Source organism: Sparus aurata, chromosome 17, assembly GCF_900880675.1.
Source record: "Sparus aurata chromosome 17, fSpaAur1.1, whole genome shotgun sequence".
Lineage (NCBI taxonomy): Eukaryota > Metazoa > Chordata > Actinopteri > Spariformes > Sparidae > Sparus > Sparus aurata.
This window is the reverse complement of record NC_044203.1, coordinates 23,951,518-23,978,828: the sequence shown is the minus strand read 5'-3', so window position 1 is coordinate 23,978,828 and position 27,311 is coordinate 23,951,518. Positions and strand designations below refer to the sequence as shown.

General features: G+C 41.8%; 2 protein-coding genes and 1 long non-coding RNA gene across 5 annotated transcripts in view; 1 reads left to right on the top strand and 2 right to left on the bottom strand.

Annotated features, from left to right (window-relative positions):
- ephb6 (eph receptor B6) overlaps positions 1 to 10,803 on the bottom strand; it is a 45,774-nt gene extending 34,971 nt beyond the window's left edge. For both annotated transcript variants that reach the window (XM_030393601.1, XM_030393602.1), the window contains exons 1-2: positions 10,690 to 10,803; positions 1,081 to 1,145 (exon numbers count right to left, since the gene is read on the bottom strand). In XM_030393601.1, coding sequence (XP_030249461.1) covers positions 1,081 to 1,145; positions 10,690 to 10,795 — 171 coding nt within the window. In that variant the 5' untranslated portion in view covers positions 10,796 to 10,803. The remainder of the gene's footprint in view (positions 1 to 1,080; positions 1,146 to 10,689) is intronic.
- A 1,813-nt stretch (positions 10,804 to 12,616) lies between these two features.
- On the top strand, positions 12,617 to 20,101 carry LOC115567272 (uncharacterized). The gene is made up of 3 exons (XR_003981160.1): positions 12,617 to 12,710; positions 19,026 to 19,116; positions 19,975 to 20,101. It is a non-coding gene; the product is annotated as an uncharacterized LOC115567272 (long non-coding RNA).
- Positions 14,011 to 27,311, bottom strand: slc2a3b (solute carrier family 2 member 3b). Of its 2 annotated transcripts, XM_030393624.1 has the most exons (12): positions 26,924 to 27,311; positions 26,461 to 26,593; positions 26,178 to 26,322; positions 22,189 to 22,293; positions 21,619 to 21,779; positions 21,221 to 21,461; positions 20,435 to 20,597; positions 19,993 to 20,180; positions 18,030 to 18,134; positions 17,835 to 17,936; positions 17,525 to 17,728; positions 14,011 to 17,432 (listed from the first exon to the last, which is right to left on the bottom strand). In XM_030393624.1, the coding sequence occupies exons 3-12, from the start codon at positions 26,199 to 26,201 to the stop codon at positions 17,175 to 17,177; spliced, it is 1,551 nt and encodes a 516-aa protein (XP_030249484.1). In that variant the 5' UTR covers positions 26,202 to 26,322; positions 26,461 to 26,593; positions 26,924 to 27,311; the 3' UTR covers positions 14,011 to 17,174. The 2 variants fall into 2 exon arrangements, with proteins under 2 accessions (XP_030249484.1, XP_030249482.1); XM_030393622.1 differs by lacking the exon at positions 26,461 to 26,593.

Genomic DNA, 27,311 nt, shown 5'->3' with positions numbered 1-27,311 from the left:
TTTTCCTACATACATAGTGCATGTAAATGAATTAACTTAATCATTAGACAAGGGACCTTTTACCATACACACTAATCATTATCATTCATCATCTTTTCTCATCCCCAACAAAACTACATCAAAAACCGTGGCTGGCTACTTTACTAATTGGCAATTTGTTGGATTATGTATAATAATATTCTAATAAGTAAATTGTACAACAAGGAACTTTTCACTGGTTATGAAACAATCTCAGATTAATTCTGATGCTTCTTTATGACCTACATGAATGAGACCATCGGCAAAAACACTGTCTGTTCCTATGTAGTTATGACAGTTATTCTTACTGCCTGTATCAGGGTCAGATTCCGAATTTGTCCAGGTCGTATAAGTCAAGAGATCTTAAATTAAAATACTCAGATGAAGTAAAAGTACTTCAACGACTCTACACAAGAACTTAAGGACAGTACTTGAGTAAATGTCTTAGCTGTTTTCTGTCACTGCCTGTAATCATCAGCCAGATCAAGATCTTTGTGACAGGAGGCGGCTGGTGTTCATAACACTTCAGTGGAATCAAGAAATAATTAAAGTTAAGTTTAAGTCCTTTTTCAAGCAAAAATGTCAGCATTTGATGGTTTCAGCTTCAGAAATGTGACACTTTGCTCTTTTCCTTGTGTTTAATTACTGTACACTGAGTACCTTTGCAGTTTACGCTGTTGGACTTTGAATTCAACACTGGCTCCAGTAAAGGGTGATGAACATTTTTCACTATTTCCTGACGTCTTAGTGACCAGATGATAAATAAAGAAAATAATGAGCAAATCAATGAATAATAAATAAGCGTTAGACGCAACCCTACACCAAGGACAACCATTAGTAACTTAATTCTTCCCAAACAAGACATTTCTGTTTTGTGCTCTGTACATGTGTTTAATCCCTCATTAGAGTTACGCCACAAAGCCCAACAAACAATGCGATCACTTTACACTTTAAACAAAACCATGTGTCACATGTGTCCAACACATTCCTTCGGCCTCCCAACATGACTGCTTTAACGCTCAAACAGCTGGATAACACATTGACAGCGAGCTCGCCGCTTACCCCCGTGTCTGGATAGGTGGTCCAGCCGAGCTCTGAGGTAGACTCCGTTGTGTCCAGCAGCATCACTGACAGGTGAGGAAGCAGAGACAAAGACAATGTATGAGAAAACAGACAAACAAGATGTGCAGATTGCTGGGTTTAAAGTCTCCTTCCATCCCAAAATTTTTTTTCTTCTTGCTCTTTCTTCTTGTTTGAAGAATTCAGGATATTTTTAATGAGTGAGAAGGAGTAGATGTAATTTTAGAGACTTTTTATTATTTTTTTTAAACCACACATTATTCATCAAAGCACAGCACTTTATACACATATCAAAACATGTTGGCAGAGGATCTTTAAACTTGAACAGAACGACTGCTAAAAAAGAGAGGCGAGTGTGAAGCTGAATTTGTAATCATGAGAGTCTCTCTAGGCTGGACTCACACAGACTGCACGAGTCTGTGATGCCGGAGATGAAACAGTGATGCTGAAGTTGAGCTGAACTTTGTGAAGTAATAGCTTTAACAACAGAACAGTATTTTGATTCCTTTGTCAAACACCACAAGTGGTTGGAAACTGGTTTACCGCTCGTGGAGCCGGTCCAGGTTTTTTCCACATTTCTCTTTGATTTTCTCCCCCATGCAATAAAATCAGGAAAGGCTCCAGCTGTGTGCAGCCGTCAAATCTAATAACTGATCGTGAGTGATGATGCATTTGGGCACAAAGTTCTGCCGTTTAAAAAATTAAACTGATTGACCTGATGGGACACCCTGATTAAAGGTCAACTTTTCCAACTTTTAAAGGCCATTACAGTAACTGTCACATTTGGTAAGACTCAGCAAGATGATGCTTGTTGCTGTCTGGCCAAAACAGAATCTCCGTCAACTACAGTATACGTTCAGTGTTGGTTTTTCTATTGTTTCGGGTTTTCAGGATTTGCACATTTCCTATGACGGTGAAAGCGCAAGGATAGCATGTGACTTTTTACGTCTAAGTGTATTTTCCCATAATTTGCTTTCCAGTTTAAGTGCTTTAAAAAGCATGCTGGCAAAGAACTCTCTCTCTCTCACACACACACCCACAAACACTAACACACACACATACACACAGTGACTTTAATGCTGAGTGCTGCGTGCTGACACATGGCAGCTTCCCACACAAAACTGAAGCCCTTGAATTTTCCATTAGTATTCAAAAACCGTGGTGGCTGCCGTTCCTTCAGTCTGGCACCGTCTGTGCCCCGTTCTGTTGTGTGGAGACGCCGATTGAATCCCGGCCAACGATTGTCATGCACACAGAGGTGGCAAAAACATCAGACTTTAGGTTTAGGATGCGCGCACAGATGGAGCTAATGGAGAAAAACACACCGTGCCTCGTTCAATCACGCACAACACTAATCACCTGAAGGGCTGCAGACACGTACACACAGCAGCATCGTGGAAGGAAGCAGCCATCCGCCCCTATTTACAAATAAATAATTCCTCTTATTGTTGTCATCCAATTTTAATGCTTTCGTTTCCATTTCATGTCACACAATCGTTCACCAGAGAAAAGGGAGGCTCTCTCTTTTCCCTCTCTCTGACAACCAGACAAAGAGCCACAGAGATGTATTATCTACATAATCATTGCACGCACAGGATGGGATTTGAAAAGGTACCCTGTCTCGCCAAAACACCGGTGACCCACTGAGATAGCTCAGTTTTTATTTCTCAGGTGTACAGACTTGTGCGCACACACCCCGTGTCCCTCTGCCTGCCTGCTCCTTAATAAATCAAATAGTAAGAAACTGATATCATTTGTGGCCTATGGCATAAATTCCCCCCCAACCTCTCTGTCCTGTGACGGCGCTGTAAACGGATTTTTTTTTAAGGATTACACTCACAGATGGAGACCCAGCAAATCTGTCCTCCAATCCTTCATTTCCCTCATCTTTTTTCTTCTTTTACAAGCCCCCCCCCCCGCTCCAGTCTGTCTATCTGTCTTCACCCACTAGCTTGTCTTTACGTCAATCTTACTAAAATTCACACATTTTTCCGTGGAAGTCCTCCAGGATTTCGGAGTGATATGAATTGTATCAAGAAAAGAATACAAATGCAGTGTGACAGCGAAGGCTTATATGCAGCCACAGGCATCAGAATAAATAGTTTTTTGGTGCGGCGTATGTCTGGACAGCTTGGCGCTGGAATCATAGAGCCGATCAGGATAAAATCAGCTACAGGGAGAACACTAAATCCACCAAGCCAGGATGTCTAAAGCCTTTCAGAAGAATGACAATTTTCATTAGTGACATACCTTTCCTTCCTTGTTTTCATGATGCATCCACTGAGGATATACAGCCTGTTGCCAGTTTATTATGGAACTAAGACCTAATGCAACCTCATACACCAGGCCCGCATTAAATCCTTCAGGTTATTATGTTCTGTTTAGATTGAAATGGTTTAAGAGAGGTGTCGGTTAAACCTTATGATAATTTAAGATGTCTTTTGTGAATTTTCCCGTGTTTCTATTAGCCTACCCTCAGTAATAAAAATGGGTTGGGCAAAAATAGTAGAAAACGCCCGTCAGTGTGTGGGATCATATAGATAGAGCCTGTTGGTTTCTGAGCTCTGTGCCTGTTGCCACAAAAATATCCCTCATTTGTCAACATAGTAAATGATCATCATATGTATAAACAAGTCACGCATGAAACGCACGCATTCACTTCTGACCTCATTAAGCACCATCCTATTTATATCAGATAAGATCACACACACACAAACACGCACACACACACACACACACAAATGCAGCAAATGTGTCATCCCAAATTCAATTAACCCTCTGCTCCAGGGCACAGTCATCTATTAATAATATATAGCCAACTATTTTGACATGAATATTTATGACTCTACTATTTAGCTTCTTGTAGTGGGGCTCTGGGGACCACAGGTCCGCATGTCGCCCCCCGCTCTCTCTCCCTGACAAACCTGTACATGAGGATTACATGGAGGGGTGTTCAAAGAGCTTCATGCATGTCTCATTGCGTGACATTAGCGTGTTGAATAATTCACCACGGCATCCTAAGATAAGCACAGAGTGCCTCGTTACACACACCTTTCAAGGATTAGCTCAAGCCGAGGCAGCATGACTGGATCTTGTGTGTGTGTGCGCGCGAGACAAAGTTGGACAAAAGAGAGGGACGTTTGCTGGCAGGTCTACTCGGCAGTAAAAGCCCCTTTATTTAACTCAGACGCAACAGCATCTCTGTTATTGGTCCATCCAAGGGGCCGAGACACTCAAAGTTTGTCCCTGACAGTTTGGAGAAGTGCTGAGTCTGCAATCTGGGCCTGAGTGCTGAGTTAATGCACAACGTCTCTCACGTCTTCCTGCTCCACTCAGGTCTTTTACTCACTGCACTCGATACCTTTCCCCCCTTTTTTCTACCTCCATCCTGTCCCTTGTCCCTTTCATCTCTTCCCCCTCTCTCTGTGTATTATTCATCTGAAAAGTGACAGCAGGGCAGGCCTCTCTGTATGTTAAATAAGGAGATACGCTGTGCTCCATTATTGATGTCGGATCTGCTGTTTGTTTGGGAAAAGCTTTGATGGAGAAAAAAAAGGGGTGGACAATAGAATGAAAGAGGTAGGATTGTGAACCAGGAACGACAAGAGGAGGATGAAGTTGTGTTTGTGCATATGAATGTGCTTCTTTCACTCTTTCCCCCTCTTTTTCGCTCGTTGGCGTGGGTGTAAACGCTCTTCTCTGTTGAGCAGAGGTGACCTGCATTAGTTCATGACTGTCCCCTCCGCCACTCGAGTGTTCACTTCAGCTGAGTGACCCTCTCTCCACTCTCTCCATCCATTTCTCTTTGCCCAACACTTTTCCTCTCTGTGTGGCCATGCATGCATCGACACTCTCCAGCACTAAGTGTAGTGCTGTTGTTCACGTCGCGCCTCTTTGATGGCAGATGTACGCTACTTTGCCGCACATTTTCCAGGCAATAGAGCTCTCCTGACACTCTGCAAAGAATTTGGGTGTTAATATTAATGTAAGCTAGAGGGGTGTTAGTGTGTGAGCGTGTAATATGCCTTAACACCAAAGTAAACACACGCAGAGCCACTGAGCTCACAGGTAATCGCAAGTTTCAGGAACACACACACACACATTTTCACAAAAAAAAATTCCCACAGTGCCTGCAAGCGTTCTCGGCAGCGGTCAGATTATGTTTTGTCTTTTGTCCACTCATCCACCCATCTCTCCACCCATTCTTTATACGCTCCAGATGCTCCCACCCACAGACAGTCAGTCAAGGACAAGGCCAAACACCAAACCATCATTACAAACAACCACAACGAGAGAGTGATACGCCAAGACAGAGAGGGAGCAGGAGGGAGGAAGGAAGCAGGGGGATTAACGCGATTCCAGAAATAAGTATGCACATGTCAAAGGGAGTTATCAAAAAACTCTCCCGTGGTTAAGTTGAATGAAAGTGCAGCTGCAACAAACAGCACTTAAGCCAGGTGAGATGACAGAGCAACGTCTGCTATGAGTCGCTGAACAGGCAGCAACAGGCACAGGTAGGAGGATATTTCACGAAAAGTGACTCTTCCTTGATTACAAGACAGCAAAGATGAGACTGGTTGGGTAATCATCTGCGGGATGGGGCTGGGTAACTACATCTTCAACGGTGGTTCAGCATTTTGGAAGTACATCATAAATATACTTGTTTTGCTAGAAAAAGACATGCTGTCTTCAATCAGCTACACTTGACAGCGAGGATAAAAGTTATCATAGAGAGGGGGACAAGTGATAAGGGAAAACACCTATAACAGACAGACATTCTCAGACAGTCTCTACTGGGAAGCATTCACATGAAAAGTGACAAAAAAGGTCAAATCCAGTTTCCTTTCACACCTCCAGGCAAATCACAGGGTGACATGGGTGTGAAAACTGGACCATTGGTTTTTGGAAAGGCAGTTCTGACCGTGTATGCTGTCATCTATAGATGAGAATGTCGATACCAGTCTCATGTCTGTTGATTGAAGAGAAAGCTTACGCCAGCTGTCGTTTAGCAAGGTGTAGCATACTTGAAATTAGCTGGGCTCCATCCACCTTATTATGGATCCCACTGACCCTCACTTCTCCGCCCCTGAATGGTTGCCTCCAATGGTTGTGTTCTCTACGCTTGACTCAAACTCATACTGGAGTCTCTTTATGTGTTTCTCTTATGGTTTTTGATAAAGTGGTTCATGAGCTGTAGTTTCCCTGGTAAATAAACTGACCTCTTCAGACTTCTTCCCATTCTTCATAACATTTCTTGGCTTCATTTTAAGGGTACATAAATAAATGTGGTATCAACCTTCTCATCTAGTTTTCTGCAAGAGCGCATCTAAGTGTATATCCTAAAAATAAAAAGAACCTTGTACTTGTTCAGATATTCCTACACTTCACTCTACTCTTTCTTGATCAGAGGATTACGAAACTGTTGAAACACATTTTGGGTGTGTACAGTATTTTATGCTTCGATAGGCTTGGATTTGTCATGAAAGAGGCAGTCATGAGACCCAATAAACGCCTTTGGCCAAAAATCCTGTGGAAAAATACTCCTCAGTGGTGTTAGAGCAGAGCCGTTTGTCCCCCCTTCTGCTTAAAAGTTCATCCTAAATAGAAATGAAGACAGAACCTGCTCCAAACACATTTTCATCCCCATCTCCACCCTCAACAGCCACTAAGAAGGAATGTGAATCTGGGAGGAGATCAGTTTACTGTAATCTCATTGCATCGCCTATGAACAGTGAAGCCTTCAACAATCAAACTTTGCTCTCGCCCTGTTCAGTTGATGCCGACACGCAAAACTGCCAAGTGTGGCTTTAATGTGAAACTCAATACCACAAACTACATTCCACCGTGTCACAGCAGTCATACCACGCGTTCATCTTTCACTTAGATTTTGGCTCTAATTCATTTCCCTGTCTGCATGGGCACATTATCTGTGATGCTATCTGCAACAACACTGACTGACTCAAAACAGATAGTCTTGGCTTGCGGCCGTCTCAGGGCTTCAACCCCTCATATCACAAATGGCAGATATGTGATTCATTTGAGGAAAAGTGGCCTAATGTCATTACAGAGCTCTCAACAGCCACAGAAAATTATGTTGCTTTTCAAAATGACATGCAAAAACATGGCTAAAAATAGTGCTTGGTCACAGTTAAGTGTTGCTGTGTCAATGGTGGGGATGCTACATCCTCCACTTCTCGCCAGTGTGTGATTTCTCTCTGCAGCTCCATGCACATGCAGGCAGGAGACACAAGGACAGGAGGCTTTTCAGGGCTGTCAGTGGCATCTGTCCTGCTGCACTCCCACTGTGACGAGCATGCCATTTATTTTCTTATCACACTTTCTCTAATTCGTAATGTCCTGAAAAGGCGGCTTATTTCACCCGGGGTAAGGATAGTAATCAGCTTAATTAATACTGTTGAAGCCAGACGGCATGTGACGGCAGGAAAGATGGCCCAGATGACCTTAAAGTGAGAATGTAAACATGGCTCGAAGTCAAGATGAGTAATACTTCAAGCACAGGCCACAGAGCCTGGTGTTTTTCTTTGTTATCTGACTGATGACTGATGATGATTTAGATCCTTTCATTACTTTTAAGCTCCATTACTACCCTGTAAAGAGACTTCATCACACGTGATGGACAGTAAATCCTGCTAAGTCCAATTTAAGTAGAAGTACAGAAGTATGATCAAGTGTATCAAAGGCCAGAGTGTATCACAGTCAAAGCACTTTATTGTGCAGAATGGTCCCTGTGACTGATACATTATTACATATTTATTTCCTTGATTAGAGCTACAATGATGAATTGGACAGGTTTAGGATTAGTTTATTACAGATAAACTGTATCAGTAGATATTTCAGTCAATTAGTTACAAAAAATTTCAGTACAGAAATGCCATACCAGGTTTGAGACAATTTAGTTTTTCCATTACTTACTGTGTTGACCAAAGAGCACTGACAGATTGAAGAGTCACAAGATAAATGTAAAAGGTGAGATAAGTAATACTGTAGATTTACTAAGGGATTTATAACAGATTACAATTTGTAATTCAGCGATTATTTTGCGGTTACTAATCTCAATTATGCTGCTTTATTTTTACTTTCTGTGGACTTGTTGTGTGCCCCGTGTTGCTAACGTTAGCCATGATGCCTACATAGGGGGCTGCAGGAACAAGGCCTAAAACCCAGAATGGAGTTAGCATTTTTACACTTCTGGCTCCCTTGCCTTAAAGCCAATGGGTTTTTTTGAATGGGTTGGATAAATGATTGAAATAAGGGTCCGTGGTCAACAGAGGCTAAACATCTTTTCATGTTTTGTTCTACGTCAGTATGGTAGCATTTACGTGTCCTAAAAAAGGTGTTTGCTAACAGTTGGCTAAATAAGACTGCAGAGGTTGTCGGGGACATCAAGCGCCATGACGCCGAACATGGAGACTCATCTACTCGCTGGTCCGTCTATACAGGCTGACTTTAGTTGCAACTATTCTAACTAACTTTATAAATTGTAGATTGATCAATTCATGGTAAGTGTGGTGACGGTTTATTACTTTACAGAAGTGCAAATAACACCTTTTCACCTGGTTAGATTTTATCCAGAAAGTCATTCTCGTTTTTATCAGCGTTGTTAATGGCAAACACTTTAGGCCACAGTTTGTGCAGCCAGTTGTCTTTTTGACAAACCAGATTAGATTGCCCTTTCAGGGTATCACATAAGTTTCACTAATGATACAAGGTTAATTTCTGGATATGCCTGGCTCAGTGAGCATCACTGCAGCTCCACTCATCCATGACAAGAAGAGCTGGAGGGGCATCAGGTGTGCCTCCTGCACAGGCCTCTCCTTCAGTGTGAACACGCAATCCTCAACATGGATCCAACAATTCAGGGCCAAGCCATGTGGCTTCACATCAACAATGCATGTGGGCGAATGCATCAACACTTACACAGGCAGCGTGAGAGAGTGACAAATCAAAAGCCCTGTCAGTCACACGCTCTGCAGTTTGTCTGCATGCGACGAGGTGGCAAACTAGCTTTTATACTCTTCACTGCTCAAAATGAAGGCTAAAAATGACGCTTTCCTTTATGATTTGTGGGAGAAAAACAGACAAGAAATATGGGTTGTTAGTGGTGTATACACAGATATACTCCAAAAGCAGCAGACAGACGAACAAAAGAAAGACAGACAGTAAACAAATCAGTTTGCTAGTCAGCCCAGACAGACACGTCATCTACTGCAATCACAGCCAAGGCAGACGCCAAATCCTCCCTCCGTGACATAACTAAACATTTCAATTGATGTGGATTTATATGAACGTCCATGCTATTGGGTTAATACTGTATTACGAAGAGCTCTATTTCAATTACACAAAAAGAGTCAGTAGGCCAGTAACACCGTGCAGCCTCTATGCCGCTCTGTCATTCTGTCTCATCTTAGTCCAGGCCATCTGTTACAAGCACCGCTCACATAATGTGGCATGAAGCTGACATATAAGTTACCTCTGTTATAGACTATAACTGACACACACCTCGCAGTAAACTAAAGCCAGTGGGAGATGAGCGTGAACAGGTGCCGCTCATTCCGACGTGCAGCCAGATCCTTCGAATGTAATTGCGTGCTGAGTGACGGCTGAAACCCTCTCAAGTGTTGGGGACAGGATGGAGGAGCTATGTATAGGCAGACGGCAAAGCACGCACGCACCTTAAAGAATACATACGTATGGACACACACACACACACACGCGTAAAAAGGCAGGTTGAGTCATCACATTATCGTGAGGTTTCTCAAGTCAGCCCACTCTGATGTGGCAAAACACTTCATGGAAGTCTCGCTTAAATATCAGCCTCTCCAGACAGTCTCTCGCTCTCTCTCTCTTTCTCTAGTCCTTACTCTCTTACACACTCTGCCACTTTGTAAGACATTTAATATTTCCATGTATGCAGAGAAAGTGTGAAGACTTGAGAGCAGAGAGGCATTCATTAAGAAGCCAGAGAGGCACAGATAACGGCACCGGAGAGGGGGCAGGGGTCTCCGGCTGTCACATCCGTGAGATCATGAGTGACACAGGGGGGTGGGGGGTCGCCAAATACACAGGCAAAGAGAAACGGGTTATGCAACTTATTATTCGTTTGTCTCCATCCTAATTTCCATATTCTTTTGTTGGGGGAGCTTGATAGGCCCCGGCATGCACCTGGCACTTCCATGCCAACAAAGTCCTATGATGTGCTGGCACAGGGGCACACACAGGAGTCCTCACGCACATACACAGATGCTTTCAGATACAATAAAAAAGGATGCAAAACTAACACACATGGGGCTGTGTGGGCAAGGTGGTAGTTATTCCGGGGGTCCCAAACTGGAGGTGTAGTGCCCAAAAATGTAGGTTTCTCGAGGTGCTGGGGCCTTAAAATGCCACAGTTTTTACACACTTTTCCCAGAGAGCGACACACATTTTTAGAGAGCTAACACAGGAGTGTGCATCCTTCACTTGTGGACTCATTACGAGTGCATGATCGGGAAACAAACTCTCCAATCCGGACACATGCGCGCAATCGCAGAAGCAAGGTGAATAAATTCAAGTAAAAAGTTTAGCCCTTACCTTCCTCTGCTGAATTAGGCTGGAGGAACAAACAGAGAGACAGAAAGACACTCCACATCTCCACAACAGAATGACACTGACAGAGAGAGAGGGAGGGAGAGAGCATGAAAGAGGGAGATAGAATGAGTGTGTGTGAAAGAGCGAGAGAGGGAGGGAGAGGGGGGTGAGAGAGGGGGTGGAGTCTGTTTGCTCCCTTTATACGAGAGGAGAGAGAGAGAGCGAGAGGGGGAGAGAGGGAGGATGGGGGTGTGGATGGATGAATGGATGAGGGAAGGAGAAAAATATTTACAGAGCAGCACATACAATAAGTACACTGCCAACAGAGGAAGTAAACAAAACACTGTTGTCAGAGAGACGCGGGAGAGACAGAGAGAGAGAAAGAGAGAGAGAGAGAGAGAGAGAGAGAGATGAGAACGGGTGAGAAGAGAAGAGTGAGAGTTTTTTTTTAATTGAGCGAAACAAAGAGTCATGACAAGAGAGAGTGACAGAAGGAGAAGGAAGTAGGAAAATGAATAAACAAGTTTGTCTAGTCTCTAAAACAACTGTCTAGACATGTCTAACAGCTCCAGCTCTCGTCCACACATTTGTGCAAGGCCGCCTGGCAGACGGTGCCTCAAACTGTGGCATCCCTCACATGTCTGGACACTGTGCTAACTTGCATTTTTCAAGCTGTGGCATGTGAGAGTGCCCAACTTCTTTTTCCCTCTCTCAGTTCTACCTTTTATGGAAAATGAGTACAATTTCAACACATTTTTGGACGCTCTCCATCCTTCATGTGGCTTCGTGCTCCCTCTTCCTAACACCCCCCCCCACTCAGACACACTCCTCGCTTCACAGGATTGCTCATCCAGACAGTATCTAGACATGCACTCACACATGCAAACGCACAGAGCTGAACAGCCCTCTGGCCTCTGGCCCATACACGCCACTCGCTGGTCAGACCGCAGTACTGCAGCTTGTTGATGGGCTTTCATGCCCCAGTTCACTGCAATGAGTAAGACTTCAGTAGACTCTTGCAGGGAGATGTTGCCCATTGGCTTGACACAGTTAGATGGCCCCATTCCCAGCCAGCCGGGGGCCCTGCACCCAAGGCCCTTTGCTCTGAGGGGCTGAGAGGTACAACGGGTAACGTGGACAGGGAAATGGTCCTCCAGTCATTAAGGAGGGACACTAAAAATACTTAATCAATTTTCATGTGTCAGCTTGAATAAAATGTCTGTGTTTTGGATGTTCTTAAGCTTGAAGCTATGAGCTGTTTTATCAGTTAGTCAATTATCAGAAATGTAATGCAATCTGTCAATCTTTTAACCAAAAATAACCCTGGTTTTTTGGTTTTTGACTGTTAGTTGGACCAAACAAATTGTATTTATAGAGGTCACCATGTGCTCTGAGTAGTTTTTATTTAGTTATTTGGTCCGTAAAATGTTTTTAAAAAGTTCTGTGTATTACAAAGCCTGAGATTACGACCATAGATACCTTGTTTTGTCTACAACCTAAATATATTCAGTGTCCTGTTAAAGAGGACTAAATGCAGAAATATTCACATTTAAGGAGCTAGAATTAGAGTTTTGACTTTTCTTCTCTAAAAAGTAGTCAGGCAATAAGCTGACAGTTGACAACGTATTGTGTAATCAGTTTATTGTGGCAGCTCTACATCAGGGCTACTAAAAAAGGTAGGTTTAACTTTAGCCACTTTATAACTCTTGCTCTGCTCCAAATTGTAGCAATTTGCATTAAATCCACTTTCCTCAGAGTCAAACCTGAACACACTGATATGGCCAACAAACGTCCATAAATACGCATTTAAATCACAGAAACAATGCTTCTTGTTGCTCCAGAACTTACCTGACAATCATCATGCTGTCTTCAGTATCAGAGTCATCCTTCAACAGTTGTTTGCTGCGTACATCCTTTGCTAATTGCTAATAACCTGCTACTAGCTAGCTCGGCTTACTTTTGATGGCGCCTTTTTGTTGTTTGTTTACAACTTCCGGGTAGAAAACCCACGCATTACTTACCAGGTAACCTACAATTCCATGTCTTTCATAATTTTATTTCAAAGTGTATGCCTCTAATTCATCTACAATGCATGTTAAACTGTAATGACTTTTCTGCTGTGCTTATTTTATGAACTGTGTTGCTATGCTAGCATCTTTGATCTGCTAACTGCTAACTGTCTGGAGTAAACTCATGTGGCCCAATAGGAAAATTAGGTCTCTAACCTAATGTTAGTAAAGTGTAGTTATTAATGAGACATGGCAGCATTAAACATCAATTTTAGACTAATAAGTATGTACACTTTGAAATAACATCATAAAAACTGAGGTATCAGTAACAGCAACAAAAACATTTTTGATTCCATTCAATTATTTATTTTCAATTATCTTTATTTTTGCTCGCATTGTGAGCTCCGTTGTCTAAAGAGCCGAAAACTGATGTATCCTCTGTCATATTGTTGCACAAGTCCTACATAAAAGACAGGGGAAAAACTTCTTGTTTACATCAAGCATTATGGGAACGCTTGGAGCCAGACTTTCTCTAAATAGAATTATGATTAAGAATAATGACAGCAGTGACAAATGACATGTAATATAAATTTTTCTCATGTTACAACATTAATAATGTCAGACTGAAACTCCTGCTGCAGACTAAATTATGAATTATTCCATTGAGAAAATAATTGTTAGCCTAAATGACACAGTAATGAATATAATCATTGGTTGCAGCCCCTAGTGTGTTTTTGTCTCCTTTTCTAATAATATAACATCAACAACAATTCACATTGGATTTGTAATGCAAGAACAACAACAGCTAAGTCGAATATTTTCTTAAAGTACATCTCCGGAGGAAATCCTCTTCGGGCTAAATATTCTCTTGCAACTCTACATGTGTTCTGGTTTGGCTTCAGAAGCTGTGTGACCCAGGAGGAAATGTGACCTCATAACTCCTCACGCAAGCATTCCCAAAAATGTCAACACAATCATGAATATGTCTTTTTAATCCCAACTGTTCGGTAGGCACCACCACCGCAGGGAAAAATTTAAGTCTGGTTTTAGACTCATGGCTTTATTTCAGTATTTCAGAGTGCTGGTTAGCTCTACATCAAATAACGGCACAGCTAACTGAGGTTTTGTCACGGTACTGAAGAGGAAATGGAGTTGCCATAGTGCAGAAGTGGGTACCAGACAACATACCAGACGAGCCCCACACACTTTCGCTTGAGCACAGACTGCAGTTACATTAAACATTCATGGCATGAGACTTGCTTTGACTCATCACATTACACTGAAAATGGTAAAATCAAACTGTTGATGCTCCTAATTCAAGTCACATTCCCTTAAAAGAAGGAGTTCTTTATTTCCTTTTTTAGTTTTTCAAAGCAAGTGTCACTCATATTACAGCAGGAGAAAAGAGGATATTAACGTAGAAAATAATCTGACACTCAACTTACTTTCTTCTCACTTCTGTATGCATTTAAGAAATATAGTGATATACATCACAGTAACAGTGCAAGACAAATCAGCAGATGTAACATACAGTAGAAACAGGATTATGAAAAACCCAAAATAACAAACCATACACACCCTAACACAGGATATTTACATGTAACAGAGAACCACACACAATACAAGCAATCGTTAAAAAGAAGTCTGACTGCCAAAGTGCAAAAGAAAAACGCTGCTAAGCTCAAATATTGAAAAGTGCTTCCTTAAGATCGCGCACACATCAAGAGGAAAAAGCAGCTGCACAAACGCTGACAGAACATTTATAAGCATGTACACTGTGCTGTAACAGTTGATCGTGATGTGGTATCTGGAGATTCTACAATATATACACATGATTTTAGACAATTAGAAACAAATACGATAAGACACTTTTTGTGCGTTAGCCATCGCAATAAATACAATTCAGTTAGTGTTATTATTCAACGTCACCTTCAAACGTGCATGGAAGCCCATTTCTGCCAGTTAAAACAAGGTTGACGGAAAAATATTCCCATGGTAAAACAAAATTGCGAGATATAAAGATCTTTTTTTGAAATTCTAAAATTATTTATAAGATTTTAAAAGTCAACAATATTAATATCATTAATATGAGATTTAAGAAAAAAATCATAATTAAGAAATTCAAAAGTCATAATTATGAAAATAAAATATCAAAAATATTAAATAGAAGTCATTAATATGAAATAAATAAAGGTTGTAGTTAATAAATTATTTTTTACTTGGTAATTTTATCTTTTTTTAAAAATCTCATTCTTATCTCATAATAATGACTTACCACGGGAATATTTTTTTTATCAACGCTAAATTTGATCTTTTTAGTACTGGCAGGAATGGGCTTCCCTACACACATGGCGAATACAGTATCATACCGCGATACTTGTCATTTAATTATCAGTATATGTGAATGTGTTTCAACGCAAACAACAGTGTAACACTGATGAACACTTTTGATTTGATGTAACCCTAGTTTAGAGATTGTAAGACATTTTATTTCATGACCTGTGATTCAGAAGTTACTGCTACATACAGTTATCAAAAGACTTTCAAGTACAGTGATGGATAAATGTATTTTCAGTTAGAAGTCGATGATACGGTGTATCACAAGAAGCCACCTGAGTGTCTGTGTCCAACTGCGCTACAAAATTTTTTTTCTGTCGTACTGGCTGTGCAATGAAATCATATGAAACAAGAGGTTAGGTTGTGTTCTGTAGAGCAGAAGGCCATAGAAAAGGCTTGGCAGTGATAAACTACACCTTACTCTCATACAAACAATAAACTTGAAGCAGATAGTAACAATTTACAGAGCTGTCCTTGTTGTTACTTCGTCGTCATCATCAGTCAGTGATTTGTTCATGTTTAACAGGGGGGTAACCTTAGAGTAAAAAGTCATGTCTCATTTATAATATTTTTTTAAGAGGTGGCTTGATCTGAGATTCAGCTGAACTATTCTACGTGGCAGTGTGTCTCTATGATCCTCTCACTCTTCCCCGACGACATGATGCTGCCCTTTGATCAGGAAGGTGACACCACTCTGTAGATTACAGAGAGGAGAAGTCATGCCCCGTCTGGTGGACCGTAATGGGACCTTATTTCAGGAAAACATGTACTCTAATGAATGGCAAGAGCAAAAAAGTATGTTTTTGATCCTGTTTGAATTGTGCCGTAAATCACACATTTGATTTGTGTCAATTTGAAAGATAAGTTTTCAACTCAGGAAAGTCACACTTTGTCATAAAACTAATGAAGTATAAGACTGTGAAAAAACACCCCTTTAATACTGTTTGTGCCGAAGTGACGGCCATGTCGGTGTTGGTGACGTGAGTTGAGTGAGTCGATGTAGTTCACTGAGCGATTTCACACAAAACCAGATGGTATTTTATTATCTCTACTGCAAACTGAGACTTTTCCTGTTTTCAAAATTACTTTTTAAATTGACAAACATCATATTTGTGGTTCACAGCACAAATTTAAACGGGATCAAAAATGTATTTTGTCTCCATCGACTACTGTGCATCTCTTTTCCTAAATGAGGTCAAATCAGCTCCACCGGAAAGGCCGTGACTTCGGCTCTCTATCAAATCAGAGGCAGAATGAAAAGGTGCAATTATAACGTCTTAAAGCTGCTACTTCGGCACCACAGACAATCACTGTGGATTTATCAATGCAAACTTGCACATACCTCAGTCAGATAAAGGTTCAATGAGTCAGGCAGACTAGGCTAACATATTCAATTAAACAACTTCTCTGCCTCTATATTCTCGCTGCTCCTCAGGGATGGCCAGGGGGGGATGGCAGGTTAACACCCTCTGTTTATCAGCACAAACAACACGCAAACATCCTCAACTCACAGGGTACATTGTGCTATGATGAGAAGAATTGTTTCTCATCTTTTAAATGCTTAAATAAATTCATTTTTTACTCAGTCAGCTATCTACTCAGCTCCCTCCCCCAAGCAGCGAGGCACCTCATTCAGGCAGACAGGGCAGCAAGTCAGCCCTTTTTTGGGTCAAACTACCGGGCTCCAAAAACGGATTTTCAAGCTTGACCTCAATACATAAAACCCGCAAATCCTGCAACCTTTTAACATAGGGGGTAGCTGAGGACCTCAGACTAATACTGAACGTATGTTGATCCTCTTATAAGGCAGTATGCATGGAGCTGGCACTGGTTATGTCTACGGATAGTACTGTTAATTCAGTTAAGTTTGGCCTGTGTTTAAAGGAGGATTACATGGAATTATTTTAGCATTTGTAACTGCTGAGTGTGTTGAAAAAAAAAAAAAAAAAACACTGTATTTAATTAAAAAAGGCACACTAAAAAAACTATTTCTGCATTAACACACTGAGTTGGCTTTTTCTAAACACACCCCCGCTGCTTTTTCATCAGTTGCGAGTTATGAAATATAACTCCTTACAATATCTTAGGGGTTGAAACCTGTCATCTGTCTTGTACTCTTTTCCTTCCTCTCGTGAACAATGCTCATGGGTTCTCTGGAAGATCCACCATGGGAACCTTTTCTGTGGGGGACATGGGTGGGACGTCTTTGCTTTCTGGCAGGCCGACGACCACCGCCTCAGGCCCCGGGGATTGTGGGGATTTCGCTGCACTGGCGCTGAATCCCTGAGCGATGTCATCAAAGGTTCTTCCTTTGGTCTCGGGCACTCGCAGGAAGGTGAAGATGAAGAAAAAGATGAGGAGGACCATGAAGATGATGAAGACGTAAGGACCACAAATTTCCTGAGAGAAGAAGAGGAAGATCATTTTAACTGCATGTCAAACTGGTACTGCTTCTGCATCTGAGGGTTTTAGTGAAATAAATGTGTTCATACCGCTAATTTAGGGAAGCCCAGCCCAACCAGGAAGTTGGCCGTCCAGTTGGAGAAACCAGAGATGGCCATGGCAGCAGGTCGGGGCCCCTGGGAGAAGAGCTCCGCCACAATGAACCAGGGGATGGGACCTGGACCCATCTCAAAACTGGCAACAAAGCCAAACACAGCCACTATGGCCAGGTAGCTAAGAGACTGGTTGGTCGTCTGCTCAGAAAAAGAAAAACAGAGAGTATGAGGCGATGTAACAAGATGGCAAGAAGGATGCAATATTTCTGTCTCATAGGGCAAGAAGCATGAAACCATCACTCACCACCAAAGACAGGGAGATGGTCATGAGGAGGGCGCAGATAGCCATTCCAGCCAGTCCAATCAGGTGCAACGTCCTTCGTCCCGCCCGTTCAACCAGGAAGAGCTGGAGTCAAAACAAGAAGAAGATTGATTAATAATCCAATAAAGACAAAACACGCCTTGTATTGAGACAACAAATGTGTAGTCAGACACTTACAGAGACCACCGTAAACACTGTGTTCACGACTCCGGCTCCTATGGTGGCGTAGATGGGTTGAGTGACACCAGCTTTGTCAAATATGCCGGTAGAGTAGTAAAAGACCTGAACGAGCAGACAGAGAAAGAGATATTACTTACTCCAGTGAATATTTCAAGTTGTGTTTATGTCCACCTGGTAGGACAAATATCAATGCTCAGTAACACTTGATAATAACTACCCTTACTCAATGTAATGTTAGTAAACGATGAAATGTTTTGTAAACCATTTATTAAGAGTTTGTAAAGGTTTATAAACAAAACCTGAAGGATCGTATTATTCTTTTCAGCTGGTGATGATGGGGTACTCAATAGAGAGAAATGGTTTGAAAGTTTGGGTTATATATAACATATGTTTATGTTTATTTATATAAAATATGTTTAATTTATGTTGAGCAGACGGGACATATTGAGGTTGAGTTGAGAATGCTTGTTTGATGTGTTTCCACTTCGTTGTTAAGATTGTGGGTCTTTGTTTTGTTGATGTTGATGTATATATTGAGAAATCTAAATAAAATCTTTAGATTTATAAACATCAAGTTGAAATAATTGGCATCCAAATAATGTCTACAGGTCAACTACACAGTATTTAGTTACCATTTACAAAGTCACAGCTGTATAATAAACAACTGCGTGATAAATGGTTCAGTGCTACCTTGTGCTCCGTTTAGCTCTGTTTTGGTCTCCACCACCAACTCCTGACAGAAATATCTGGCTCTCTGGGGGCTAAATGCTTGGTTTTGTTTTTTTGAGTTTAGATGTTTGCCTACTCTTATTTTGTTGGCTTCATCCTCACATGTCTTGTTGTGAGTTTCCACTTCCTACCTTGGTCTCTTTCCTGCCCTTTTCCTGTGTACACCTGTGTTTCATTTATTTATTAGTGCCTGTGTATTTAAGCCTGTGTGTTTCCCAGTCTGTCTGTTTCTCCACATCAGTCTCCTGTGTTCTCTGTTCTCAGGTCCTGTGTTGTTCCTGGTACTCTGAGTTGGCTCTGCATGTTTCCTGCCCTTGGGTTTTTTTTGCTGCCTGTGTCCCTGAGCTCCATCCTGGTTTGTACCTCATTTGGTTTTGTGTTTCTCTTTAGTCTTTTGGATTTGCCCCAGCCTGTTTTTGTCAGTGTTGTTGCTTGCCTTTTTTGTCGCCTGCGTTTAGATTTTTGGACTTCAGCTTACTTCATTAAAGCTCGCTTTTGTTTCTTTACCTGCCTTACATCGTGTCTGCCTTTTGGACCTCACATTTTTTGCCAGACACTAAGAAATACTCCACTATGTTCATATGCTTGTCGCTTAGTTTGTCTGTCTGTTTGGTGTACAATGGGTTTTTAGAGCTTTTAAAAACTGGAGTTGACTGAAACTGTTTGGGTTTTAAGCTGCAGGGCATACTACCAAAACAGGGAGCTGAAAGATGCTAAAATGCTCTGCAATATGAAAAATATATATAAACTGTTTTGGATTAATTGCACAGCGGAAACTTAAACACACAGTTGCATTATGTCTAACTCTACTGGTGAGTGATATAAGTCGTGAGTGTTGTTGCGTCTGTCAGAGTTGAATCGATGTTGCAGCCTCTAGCCACAGGCCGCAGCAGTTTTTCTGTGATTGCCAGGTCAGACGGTGCGACCGTCAACACATTTAGTCAGCCTGGTGACATGACCTCATTAACAAAATACCAGTAAATACCACTGTGTGTGTCTCTTACCATTAACCCTTTGAGGCCTAGATTATTCCACTCAATCTAACATTGCCTGAAGCCAAGAAGCATCTCTTGTCGAGTGCTTGTCAGAAACATTTGTATAATTTCAGTGAATGCTCCTTTAAAGATTCATTTGTGAGATGACAGGTTTGAACACCGCCCTCTCACTTGTGAGTGACACTTATAATAATAATATCCATTACACTCCATTATAGGATATGAGGTTTACTCACGGCGTTGATGCCGGACAGCTGCTGAGAGAGCTGCAGGATGATAGCGATAATGATTGGCTGACGGTAGTTAGGGGAGCGGAAGAGTTCGGGGATGGTCACTTTCTTTTCCATGGCCATCTTCATACCTTCTTCCTTCATCTCCTGAATGTCTTCGCCCACATCTTCAGTGCCGCGCAGCCGCACCAGCGCTACAGAGAGGAAAAGATGGATAAATAGAGAGGAAGTAAGTACATGATTTATGTAAATATGATGTAAAGAAAGGCTGGAAGGGTCTTCGAACATGTCACATGGTAAATGTTTTATAAATCACAGGGCCACCTCATCTGCAGGACAGGCTTCAATTCGCACGTCATTAAAAATTCACCAGTGATTCTAGATTCAGTCTCATTAATTCCTAATGCTGCCATCTTGTTAGCATATTGTAAACTGGCTCAAAACCGACCTTTTCTTGCCTCCTCCTCCTGGTTGAGGCTGATGAGCAGGTAACGGGGGCTTTCGGGACAGAAGGGCAGCATGATACTCTGCACGATGGCTGGCAGGATGGTCAGAGCCAGCAGCACAGGCCACAGAGTGTCTGAGCCAAGCAGAGACTCCAGACCGAAGATCTGAAAACACAGACGGCAGCGGATGAAGTGAAACTCATTTACAGCCTGGTTCATTCACCTCACCAGATATTTTTAGCTATCTTGTCTGAGGTTGTTTCTTCATATAAAATATTTTGATCATATGGCTTTAGTGTTAGATTTATCAGAAAAACGTTTTTTTCGGACTGGAAAAATGACTTCCCAACTCGGGAAGTGTGACCATCCGAAGAGCTTGTGAATGCAGCATTTATCCCTAAAAATGTAGAGATGAAAGAGATTTTAATATTTTGTGCTTTAATTTGTATTAAGGGTCATGTATATTTTTCTTGTAAATTTCTGTATCCACTGAGAGGAAATGTGGCATAAAACATGATGATAATGTTGTTTTCTATACTTGGTATTTATGGTGATCTACAGGTCACATGAATGATGAATAGACTTCATATTAAACAGCCTCAGACGCCACTTCAATGAAGGCAGGATATCTGCCTATCTAATAAAGCTTGGTGAGGTGAATATAGCAGAAGTGTTTGAAGGACATGAAGTTCTAGAAGCAAAGCTGATGTCTTAAGTCAGTGTTATCCTGCAAAAATCCACAGCGTCCGCATCCGATATAATATAATGTTAGAATCACAGCATCTCACCTGTGCCACCAGGATGCCAATAACTACACCCAGCTGGTGCAGGGTGCCGAAGGCTCCTCGGACAGCCGTGGGCGAGATTTCGCCCACGTACATGGGCGTCAGCCCAGTGCACAGGCCGCAGAACACACCGATGATAAACCTGCCGATAATGACCATCTCATAAGATCGAGCCACAGCCGACAGTCCCATAAAACCCCCTCCGAGGAGAGCCAGGATGTTAGATATCAGCATGGACTTACGCCTGGTGATGAATGGCAAGAAAGAAAGATGATCGAAGTTAGTGAGAGCAAAGAGAAAAGCAACTAATTGACTTGGCGATATTAGTGATATTCAGTCAAAGCTGACAGTAAAACATGTAATCTTGCATTAAACCGTAGTTGTTCCCCTGATGTTCTCACCTTCCAAATTTGTTGACCATGAATCCAACACAGAAAGACCCAATCATGCCTCCCACACTGAAGATGGCCACAGCAAAACTCCACACCATGGTGGTGGCTCCATCGCTGAAAGGCTCACCGGACCTCTCGCTCGACACATTCTTGAAAAAGCTTCGCAATTTCTGCCAAACCCCAGAAGAGGGTGAAAAGATTAGACGTGGCAACTTTAAAGAAAGTCTTGGTCTTTTGCATTTCATCACAAAAAATCATGATCAACAGATGTGACAGAGCTTATGCTTTAAGTGTATTTGTGAGTTTTTTAAACATCCACATGGGGGCACTATGGCTTTTATAGCACAATGCTGATCTCTCAAATGAGACCAGACAAAAAGAACAACAACAGAAAAATGATTTAAAAAAAGTTTCTTCAATATATTTCAGAAATCATAAAATGATAGAATATGTGGTATTACATCTATCAATAATGCAGGAATTATGCCCCCGCCCTTAAAGCTTGCCCCCGCTGTCATAAAACACACAAGAATTCATCCAGCTGTGTGTGTGTGTGCTCAACAAGTTACAAACACACACCTCCTCTGGTGCATTGATGACCCCAGTGTTGTAGCCAAACTGCAGCGAGCCAAAGACTGCTGTCGCCACACAGTAGAGCAGGTAAGCAGTCAACTTCTTCTTGGGCTGTTAAGAGAAAAACAGACATGTGGATATGAAATATTAAAACAATGAGCAGATGGAGTTTATGTAAAATCACTGCCTCAGTTTGTGTGGCGGACATGGCCGGTTCCTGGCTCCACAAAGCACTTGTTGTTCACAGTGACACTGGTCACTACACACAATGAGCCTCTCTACATCTGCCCTCCCTCTCTGTTTTCAGCGCTCTACATTAGCAGCTTGCAGCGCTGCTGTGAGAGCAAGGTGTTACAACACTGCACAGGCTCCATGATTTCCAGCTCTGAGGCATTTTTCTCAGAAAAGCAGCTAAAGGATACCCAGAGAGAAAAAAACGGAATCCTATTGTGAATGTTTTTTCCCTGCTGGGTCCGGAATTAAAGTGGGTTTAGCTCATATTAACAAGCTAATACACCTGACAGTAATCGCTTACATAGCAGTACTGCCTGCCAGGGGGGTGAAATTAGCAAGATGTAAAAGTATTCAACCAAGCAGAACTGAGAGGAGTCATTGGTTTGAATTAAGTTTCAAGTCTGAATGGAAATCCCCTGATCAAAGTTTCACAAAGCTAACCCATAGACTACCACTCTTCTACATTTTCTGTAAAACATTTGACAGTCTAAGAACTTTTGCAAAGCTTATTATTTGCATCCAGCGTCTAACAGTCTGGGGCTTTAGTCCAAATAGGCTCATTAATGAAAGAAAATCCATTTTAATCAGCCAGTTTAATCCGTCTATTTACAAAATGTGCCCCGGTTTCAACACTAACTCGACTAACATTCATGACGCTAATTAGTATGTTGTTTTGCACAGCCTGTAATCTCACACTCGAGTCAAAAAACGATAACTTCTAGCTACAAAGACAGCTAGACACAGAGAGCCATGTTTCACTGTGGTGACCCTATATACATCAATGATATCATATCGGCACAGATAAAATAATGAATTCCTCAAACGCCATGAAACAGCATGTTCACAACCTGCCTTAATATGAAGGAAAAACCAAAGTGTTCAAAGAATCTCCTGAAACAAACTGTTCTTTTATCTGATCAGCTGCATCCTTCTCCTGATTACCCGTGAGTTCTTTATCTCCTTAAAATGGAATCTGAAGTACTTGGTACTTTTTGTCTGATCCTGTCAGGCGCTCATTAAGTTACCATAAAACACAGCACACAGATCAGAATGAAACAACACACAGGAGGAAGTGATGAAACGTGAAAATAACGAAAAACAGAATATCTTGCCACTCTGAGATAGTGACAATCAGAAATAACTACAGTGTGTTTCTCAGGGGAACATCGTGACCATGGCACCGAACTAGGTCTTTATATGACAGACAGCCAAACAGTGGCACAGGAAGTGCTGCGTACACGATAAAGTGATAGTGACGTGGAAAATATGAAATACTAGTCGAGACCAAACGCGTGAGAAGGGTGTAGAGTAAAAAAAGAAATGAAAAAAAGGAGTGATGTAATACTTAATAGAGAAACTTATTGTAGAAACATGTGTGCCATGTTTGACATCTGCCACAAAATACCACCTCAGATAACCTGATGGGGGGATTAAACACATGCAGGGTGTGTGGGGTGCAGCTGAACTGGGCAAGAGGAGATTAGATGGGGAAAAAATGTATGTGGGCATGTAGCTGCACATGTACATATGCAACAACTGCATCCGCAGCCACATGCTGCTGTTGAGTAATATTCAGACAAGATTATATCGCCCTCTTTAAAACAGCTCTAAAAAAGGAGTGGCCGATTGAGTAAGCAGCACAATGTAGTAACACAGACTTGTATGCAGTCTTTCTTTGATATTCACAGCTGTATTCTACAATATAAAGTACTTTGTTGAAGAATAATGTACTGGTCGTGATTGCATTCTGCTAAACACTATGCAACAACTTAACTGATCACCTGCCTGGACATGTAGACAGTCACACGAACACTAACAACTCAAACAGGTTGAGTCTTGGACATACGGACATAAAACCATGATAACTGAGAATCTCTGTCTGCTCATGAAGATCACGTGACATGACTGAAACATCCAGACCAGCTACTAAATGTATCTTGTGGTGAGATTGTTCTCTAAACTCGTTTCCAAGGTCGACGGTGAACTTTTTTCTGCACTTTCATTCGGCTTGTGTTCGGTCCATTTGTTCTCTAAGTTTAAAGGTCATTAAAAGCCTTTCAATGGACCGGTGATGCAAATTAACATCTGCAATAAATTTGTGAGACTTGCAACGGACCGCAGTAAGATTAATTAAGTTATGATACTTCACCAGTTCATCGTTCCTCTAAATACTCAGAAGAGCCAGTTACCTAAAAATGACCAACTAAAGTAGTCATACGAGCTAAAATGTTTTAAAAGCTCCATATTATTCATCTACTTTACATATTTCTTTTAAGTGTAATCATAATCATAACTCGACATAACAAATTACCATTATTTTTAAATATTTGTTTTACTTCTGCTTCTCGTGTTGAGTTGTCCGGCAGTTCTGCAAATGGTTTGTCCAAGCGGTGTTGCCGTACCGCGGCACAAACCACTGCCCGGCTGCTGTAGCGACACCTTAAAAATCTGACAAAGTGACTTTACTTCTGAAGTAATCGTGGAAACCGATTACCTCAAAATTCCAAAGTAAAGTAGACTTATCATTTTAAGCTTGTAAAGGTTTTAGCTCTTGCAACCTAGGTCTGCCTCACTTTGTAATCTGAGGTGATCGGTTCCCTGAGTGTTTTTACGTTAACTTTGTCAGATTTTGCGCCAACAGCAGTCGATGCAAACACTGCAAAGTCTCTCTATTGAATTTCTTTCACAACGCTTTCCAAACAGAATGTAATATGAGTGTTATGTAGGCTGTATGACTGATTATTGTGATGATTACTGTCTAGAGGTTTTATGCTCAATCCCTCTCAGAACATAAACTAGTTAACAAATAAATCATTCAATCCGAGTGTGAATGAAATCTTAAGTATCTGAGAATAGCAGGACGTTAGTTGTTAAATTTCCACTAAGCCCCCCCCCAGGAGATGTTGTGCCTCCCCAAAGTCGGCATGACTGCGGCCCTGCCCTCAACACTCAACTTCCACATTCATGTCATCTTGCAATCCTTCTCTGTGTCTCTCTCTTATTCAACACCTCTCTTCTCCCTTCATGCTGTCCCACTATATTGCACCGACCCTTCAGTGTGTTGTCTTTATCATTAAACTCCACCTTTGCAGCAAACCTTCTTCTCTTCACTGCAGAACATTTTGATGGGAAAAGATTTGACCAAAGATAAAAATCCTTTTGGAGCACATGCTACTATCCACTGTGGCCTGGCGGTCACATTATGTGTAAAACCTTAAGTAACAGCAATGGCAGTGAAGTAACTGCATGCAACGTGTTTCAAAAGACAAACCGCAGGGACGGTTTGTGACGTGCCAGGTATGAGCAGGCACATTTTTCAGGCACTTTAGACATGTTTAACAATGTCAAAGAGTTGGTGCATTCAAGTGTAAAGATTACACTTGCTCTCTCTTATTCCTGCGAATATTCCCTCAACCCACATCTCACTGCAGCATACAAATACAACCAAGAAACGAGATCACACTCAGGTTCAGACTTGTCACACACCAGCCCCACCAACTCTTTCTCTCTTAGTCACGTCCTGAAAAGGCTTGACTGCCGTCCCTTCGTCCTGCCGTTGCCAGAAAGGAAAAATACAGAATTGCCAGCCTGTGACTCGTAAAAAAACCAACACACTCATTCATCAGAGGTGTTGCCTCAAGAAGGGCTTAGAATAAAACAAACAATGACAAAGAAGCAGGCTTACAGTCTTCCTGAGGAACCGGTGGGAATTATTGCACACAGCTGGAATCAACCTGTACAGTAGAGTCCAGTATATTTACCTTTTCTTCCTCCATCCGCTCCATGTTTTCCTCTGCTTGATCGAAGGTATTAGGAAGGAAAGTGACTCCTCGTCTCTTGGACTGAGCTGCCTGTTATTCCTTTGCGAACACACACCTCTGTGCAAATAGTCAGCGGGGGGAAAACCTGAAAATAAGCAAACACAAGAGCAAAGTGTGATCATTCTCACAGCAGACATTCATCAGAAATAAAACTCAGAAAGAATCTGGAGTTTGTGGGTTATATCTACAGCTCCTGCCACTAAGAGGACTACAAACTACACACCTGATGGACTCAGAGCACTCTGCAGTGGCTGAAGCGCTTTTCTGAACTCAGAGAACTCAACAGGAGTCTGAGCCCAAGATGACAGTAACCCCTCCCTCTGCTTCCGTGTTCACCCTCCTCTTGGGCACTCTCTCTAATTATGAAATGAAAAAGTGATGTAACTCTTTCTTTTCATGCTGAATTACTGTCGCTTTGCTTATTTTTATCAATACGAAATAGATGAAGCCCGTCAGTGGGCTGCAGAGGTTCGAGGTAACCCGCGCTGTTCGGGTGGAGCTTCGTGCGACCAAGTGGATTTTGCTATTAAAAAGGTGTTTTTACGCACATGAGGCTACTGCGCTTCTATTACTCATACAGACAAGGATTTCAGAAACTGGAATTAAATCATGAGCAACACATTTTTTTGGCAGTGACAAACAACACAATTAATCATCATGATGGATAAAAATAAATGTTTGTTTACCGTTATTTGTGACCTGTGACAGCCTTTGTGTATCCAAAAAAAGAAACCCCAAAAAACTTCTTGTCTTGTCTTGTCTTGTTTTGTCCAGACGTGTTTGCTGTAACAAATGTTCAGTCCTGCCTCCTATCAGTGTGTTTTTATAGAAAGCGGCACACGATAACCAGCACGTTTCACCTCCTCAGCATCATTCTTACTCATACTTCTGCGGAAAAGGCGCACACGAAACTTCCGATCAGGAGCCGATGCATTTCGGGTTTCCTCGTCAGTCGTAATGCCGGTGGCAGCGGCGCAGAAGCAGTTTTTCCGCTCAGCTGGAGAAAGGGGACGTGCTCGGCCGAGCGTACAGTACGGAGCAGAGCTGGAGAACAAACGCTGCCGGTGAAAGAAG